Here is a 7089-nt window from a genome sequence, read left to right as displayed (position 1 = left end):
GCATGCAGTTGAAAAAGTCTAGCCTGATAACTTTTCATCTTTGGTTCCACATAGAGAGGAAGACATTAATTCCTTATAAGGAGCTTCAAGTCTTCCAGTAAAGTGTATTAGCAACAAATACAAGGAAAGAAAATAAAATCATAACCACTCTGACACTAATCTTAGAATATCTTCCTCTTGTAAATTCCCAGATTCCCTTCTTTCTTGTTAATAGGTAAAATACCTGATAAAAGATAATTTAATGCTGTAATTTTTGTTGGCATTAGTACTGTGTTATTGCATTATTTCAAATATTCCTGTATTGTAAATAAAATTTAAAAAAAAAGTTTGCAACAATTTTATTAAGTTCTCCAAATTTCTTTCACATGCAATACCTAAACCACAGACTAACCCAATTATTTCTTACAGTAATTCATTCACATGTGATAACTACTAACCTCACTTGACTTTTGATGCACAATACCCAACATATTAAATTACATAAGTATACTGTTCTGGTTGATTGGTTTTAAATAGTTGGCATGTTCACTGAGGCAAACATGGCCCTAGTCAAAATGACCTGCACAGCGCTCTGACTGCAATCACATCGTGGCCTTCAGAATAAATTCCCTGCGTAGGGGTATTCATTTGCATGGGGGAAGAACTACAGGGATACCACACCTGTCAATCTTATTTAGGCAATGCTCTCAGAAGATGTCAAATGATGCAATCTGCTCCTACACTGATACACATTACAATGCCAATAACTCAATGCTCCCCTTCATGCTGCCAGTAATTAACAACAGTTTTCCATCCCCTGAAGTACAAACGAAAAGGAATGAAAGAGTACCCACTTAACGGCTTCACAGAAAAGCACACAAACTAGCATTCAATATTAATAATCCACACTAAGAATGTGTATTTAGGAAGTGTTACTATTTAGAAGGTGTTACAGTATCTCTAAGAGAGCATTTTTGAGGGGAAACCCATGACTGATTAGGGACACATCTAGTTTCAGTCAAAAGCTTGTAAAGTATAGTGTGTGTTTATTCCAGTTAGATGTTGGTTATCATGTAGGTCTGTTAATGACCAGGATGAGATAAAATACAAACTTCAATGGATGACCATGCCTCACTATGAAATGAATAATTTGAAAGTGCAGTTCCTGGTCAGCCAGAGCTAATCAAAGGCAGAGCTGCACGGGCCCACCTCCTGCAGCCTGACATTTCAGGCCCTCTCCCGCACAGCGGTGCTTGTGCCATGGTGCTAGCTCAGTTCAACAATGCCAATTTTGACCAAGCCAAAACAACTTTTTCAGGGTTTGCTCTTAGCTGACAGCCCTGAATTGATTATCCGTAGGACTGCATTAGCACCAGAGATAGTATCCAGCTCAGAGCACAGCAGCACTGATTCAGACCAGGTTATTCTGTTGTGCAGCTCATTGGGGAGCGGGTGAAATAGGTAACCCCACGCAGAGCAACGGTTGCTAACTAAGCAGTCCTGTACAGCAGAGGACACTTACTCTAACAGAGCAATATTAGCATTTTCAAAGAGGTGTGGCAGTTCTTTGACTTAGAGAAGTGTCAAAACAATCATCTGACAAAGTAGAAGTAAATACATTTGAGGAACAAGAGAAGACCCAATCTCTCTGCATTCCCCAGAGGACTCTAGAAAGCTGATGACCTCTAGGAGCTGGCATGCTCTGTTAGAAAAGGGGTCTCTGATGAATGCTACCAACAACGCGATGAATTTAAAACCAAGGTTCTAGGTTACCTTAAGAGGTATCCAGCTCCTCAGCACGTTCTGCACAGTACCTGAAGGACACACCTGCATGCAAACCACACCTGCTCATTTACAAACTGATACCACAAGGGTCAGGAGTAGAACAAGAATCTCTGACATGAAAGAAATAGCAGGGAACATGCCTGAACTCTACGAGTCCTGAGGGAGGTTGTCCTGGAACACTCCCGGAGCTCGGGCCTGCAAATAACATACAAAGAGATCTATATGATTCAGCTCAGTTTCAAACCAAGGACTTTTTAGTGCGCAAGACAAATGTAACAAAAACATTACAGAGAATACACTGAACTGTATTTTTTTGGAGAAAGGTACTTGCTCTTTACACCATATCAAGGTATTGACTCCAAGGCCAAAGCATACTTGAAAGTTTGTTTAAGAAAAAACAAACATTTTATAACTAATAAAAATTATACACATTACATTTTCAGGCATTATAAGAAATCACCGTAAGCTCTTCAAGGGCGATATGGCTATGGGGTATATTTAAAGATAGCACAGAGGGGCCATGGATTCTGACTGATGCCTCTAAATGCTATTTTAAATACAACAATTTTAACAACTGAAAATAACTGTTTTCCTAAATAGGGGAGAAGCCTGCCTTTACCTCCACTTTACCATCAACCTGGTGATCCTTCAGCAGAAGATTATAAGGCATTTCCACCTGTTTTTCTGGGAAGAGGGGTTTGCATAAAAGTGGTATGTAGAATAAACAAATGCATGTTTGCCATAAAGACATTTACAAATAATAACTTAGAGCACTTTTCCTGTAATAAATACTCTGTAATATATACTATTTTTTCTTGCTTATAATTTGGGATAGGTTTTATAGAAATGCCTGTACAAAATTCAGTTTTGCCCTGTTATTGCCTGTAATGAATTTCTAGCTGTGATTAATTTTTGTTTAGAAAATTCATATATTTACATAAGCAAACTATTCCAGAGGCATGAAATCCTCTCAGAAGCAGCACATTTAAGACTGTGAAAGAGCCACATGGTTCCTTATTCTTATCGTTTCCTTATTCTTCCGAACAAAATCTCAATGCATGTTATTATTAAGTATTAGAACTATGCTTGGTGAATGGTAAGTACCACTTTGCCCAGTAAGCTGCATTTATTGGACACAGCACACAACATGGTTGCAAGGTCAGCATGCCAATTTTGCAAGTACTCTGCAAGTCATGACTAATTTATTTGAAGTACAGAGTTTATGATTTTCAGTGTAGATGAAAAGCTTGAGCAAAAAAGAAACACAACCTGAAATTCCAAGATGGAAAAATATATTTTAATTCAAATCACATTGAGAGGCTACAGAAATGGCCTGTAAAGATGGAAACAACGGACCAAATTCATCCCTGCTGGATGTTACCATTGATGTTAACAGATTTACTGCTGGAATGATTTTGACAAAATGCAACTACTGAGTATTTTGTCAGCTACAGGCCTCACCCATTAATCCCATAATTGTACTGCTGAGGTCTAATAGTCAGCAATAGTGATTAAAAAAATGAGGCTTCAGCTTTTACAAGTACATTCTTCATTATTTCAGTTGAAGGCAGAGCCATTTTCTTGGTACTTGATATGAATATCTTTCCTCAAAAGTGTCTTTATAGGGGATATGCCATGTGTTGCCTGTAGTCTGTACCACACAGTCATAATTGAAAGCAGGCTGTTGGATAAAGACAGAGAAAATCATTTTTATAGACTTTACACAATGTATTACTAAACTACCAGTTATAGTATAGCTACTTATAACTTCCAGCATTTCCTTAGAAATCTCCACAGTTGTTATTAACAAACTTCTACAAAACAGCAAGTACAAGGAGTAAAAGCATGCTGAGTACCTATCAGTAACTTTTCAAATTTTTACTCTTGACCTTCACTGAACATTTCATATCATCTGTGTATATCATATAAAATACCAAACACATTCAGCATGCCTGATGGTGTCTTTCTACTGATATGCTGCTGAACTGAAAAGCACTACAGTAGGGCTCTCTTTGTTGACTTCACAGTTCTTCTTATTTACTTTTGTCTTTCTACTGCACCATGACCCATATTCCTCATTTCCTTTGTTCTATACAGATTGCTTTTCATTTCTCTGTGTTTAAAAGGTTTATATAGATCAAAAATGATAGCATCCATTCATCCCCCAAATTCTCATTTATTTCCCAATAGCAAACAACTTCTAAATTTTAGCAAAGACAGGAGGAAAAATGAAAATATATTTTAGTAGTTTGTGGTCTTGGAGTCATTATAAATGGTTAAAATTCTGCCTTCAATCTACACCAAATAATAATTATTTGAACATAATACATTCAATTTCCAGAAATAGCAACTGACTTTTTTCCATTCAGTTACATGAAATCATATGGGAATTAACTCAGGATGTGGAGTTTGTATGTTTATACTAAAATCATAGGTTGCATTAATGACATCGTGTGTTTGTTCTTCCAGTGTACCTCTTTACAGAATTGATTTGCCCTATGCTCAAGCTGATGCCAGAAAGGGAATTATCACTAACTCTTTCAAGCATGTCCCGTCAGAAAAATATAATAAGCCATTCTTCTAGTCTATTATGTAACAGTATACTACCCCGTTATATATAACACAAATACAAAAGAAACATTACTGGTTTGCAATTACAGTTCTTAGAACATACTACCACTCCACATGCATAGTGCTGGAAGCATACTTCCCCACTACAGCTCCTAGCATAGCCTAGAAGATAGCTATGACTGAAAAAGCCCAACATGCAAAATCATTTGTATGGAAATTAAGATGTGAAAATTACTAGCCCTGCTAAAACAAAAGAAACAATGGTGTAGCTAAAGCTGTGCAACTCAAGTAACCCTATATCCAGTATCTGGATTCATAAAGAAGCACATATATAGCAATATTGGATGAAAGGCTGTCATAAACCTGGATCTTTACAGTCTGTTCGCAGTGATGAATATTATTTTACAATTTTAACCAGAGCAGAAAGAAAATGAATCTGCATATGCATAGCAGTCTTAAATCATTGATAAAAATGGAGACAGACCAAACATTAAAGAACTGCATGATGTGGAATATCATGTGATGAATCTGACAGTCCCTAGAAAAATTTTAGAACAGCTGCAGTCTTGTTAATGAACTGCTTATGGCTCACAGGGATTGATGTCTTCTAGACAAAACATTACAGTACTATGATAAAAAAGATGTCTTATGCTTGGAAAGGAGCCATTTCTACAGCTGAATGCTGACTACAGATCTGACTATTCTGGGCTTTCCTTCACTGCACGAAACCTTAAAAATATGTTATACAAATATTACAGTGAATACTGAAATACCTGCATTTTTATTTGACTGCTTCTCTAAAATGAAGATGAAAGAAATTTTATTACACAATTTGAAATATGGTATTTAATAATAGTGCTACAGAGGGGAATGAGATATTTCCACGTTTAAAACAAATGCAGAAATACTGGCACTTATGTTTTACTGCACTGGAAAGATTTGTATACACAAAAATATATCTGCATTTACACAAAAATTTATCTACATTTTAAACATTTAAAGCAGCACTTTCTTGTCTTTTTGTCAGTTTTCCAGTTTGTGGTATGCTTTGCGAACACAGTGAATTTTCAGTAACAATGGGAGTTTTGAGCACGCTGGTACAAAACCACTTCTTAGACCTCAACAAGAATCTTTTTGCTTACTGAGTTTGAAATTGTGCATATTCTTTAGTGAATATGTTCTGTGTTCTTTCTGAATGCTGCAGATAACTTACCAAAAAATTTATATGCTTTCCTTCTGCAGAAGGGGAAAACACTATTTGGTGTCCACGCTGCCACTTACGAAACAGATGACGCGTCAGACTGTCAGAAAGACAAGCCTTGTGATCCCGGAGGAAGTCTCTAGTAACAAACTTGCAATGTTTGCCTGATCTAAGAGTGGCGTATAACAGGAAGGCATCGTCTTCGGAGCTTAATAAAACACAAATGGAAAAGACAGACATCATTCACACAGCAGTAATTGGTAGCAGGAAATGAATCAAGTGCTGATCTGAGATTTATTCATCAGCAACACTCAAAATTCCCACCGCTACTCAGTTCTGCTGGTAAAACAAAGAATTTCTCCTTATCACAATGCACCAAAAGTTGGAGAGGGGAATAAAAATTAATTGCATGCTACATAGAGTCTTCTCTCTTATCACAAACTGATAATATAATCTTTTGCCACAAAACTTAACAATTCAGTGCTATGGGGAACAGAATTCCTAAAATTGATAATGGCACTCCCAAAAACTTTTTTGGAATACAAACAATAATCACAACTGGTAACAAAATAGCAATAGCATAAATTTGTGAGTCTTTGTCATGTGAGTAAATATTCTTCTAAAAGGCACTGTGATTATTTGCAAAATATATTCAACATTAGCTGTCATTAAACTGAAACAGTTTTAGAGAAAATCTCCAAAAATCCATGTGCAGTAGGCATGAGTTACCTCATAGGTGAAGGAGCTGAGCACAAGTTTGCTCAACACCACTTTTTGATTGCTGTAGATCAGCATAAGAGTGAGCAACAAGACATGAAATTGAGTGAGGCTCTCCATCTTGGGGTTTCACTGTCCCCTTTGGCAGTGCTCAGACAGTAGGAAAAGAAGCAACATGATTCAACAGCAAATAGGACAAGAGCCAGAACTAGAGGGAAGATGAAGGAGAATAGAGCTGAAACAAGGAGCCAGACAGAAGAGACTTGGACTGGCCATTGGGATAAGGAGCTTGGTCAGAAGTTCTGGGAACCTAGATCAGAGGAGAAATGGCAGAGATGGGAAGGACCAATAGGGCTTGACCTGGATGGAAGATAGGTGGAGCTGGAACTGAAGAAGACTGAGACTCATTATATAAGGAAAGTAGGGCAAGGAGAGAGGCAGTGAGGTGGAGGCAGACACAAGTAGGTAGCTTAAAGACAGCGACAAGCTTGACTGGACAAAAACAAAAGGGTCATGCTTCTGAAAAGAGAGGCAGAGGGTCTATTCCCACTCACGGAAATATTCTGCTCTAGGTGCAACAGGGAACTGAGAGTTCCGGATTCTCAGCAATCCTCTCCTACCAAGCAATACAGGCAAGGCACGGACTTCCTATCTCCTGCCATGCAGATCTACACAGCAGACCACTACTGTCTACCGCTGCCACCAGGTATTCTGTGAGTTCAGGCCACTGTGGTCTTGACAATGGTTCTAAAAGTTATAAATAGCCATATAGATGTCAATGTGATTCTAAATGATGATATTCTGTCTTACTGCAACATTTAATCTGTATTGGTTAC

At 37.6% G+C, this 7089-nt stretch overlaps 1 protein-coding gene across 3 annotated transcripts in view; it reads right to left on the bottom strand.

Annotated features, from left to right (window-relative positions):
• Positions 1-1996: 1996 nt before the first annotated feature.
• Positions 1997-7089, bottom strand: part of PRORP (protein only RNase P catalytic subunit) — a 59032-nt gene continuing 53939 nt past the window's right edge. For all 3 annotated transcript variants that reach the window (XM_013940508.2, XM_013940509.2, XM_067296732.1), the window contains 2 exons: positions 5549-5744; positions 1997-3445 (listed from right to left, as the gene is read on the bottom strand). In XM_013940508.2, the coding sequence (XP_013795962.1) occupies positions 3317-3445; positions 5549-5744 (325 nt within the window). In that variant the 3' untranslated portion in view covers positions 1997-3316. The remainder of the gene's footprint in view (positions 3446-5548; positions 5745-7089) is intronic.

Source organism: Apteryx mantelli, chromosome 4 (genome assembly GCF_036417845.1).
Source record: "Apteryx mantelli isolate bAptMan1 chromosome 4, bAptMan1.hap1, whole genome shotgun sequence".
In the NCBI taxonomy this organism is placed as follows: Eukaryota; Metazoa; Chordata; class Aves; order Apterygiformes; family Apterygidae; genus Apteryx; species Apteryx mantelli.
This window is presented reverse-complemented; position numbering and strand designations above follow the sequence as displayed.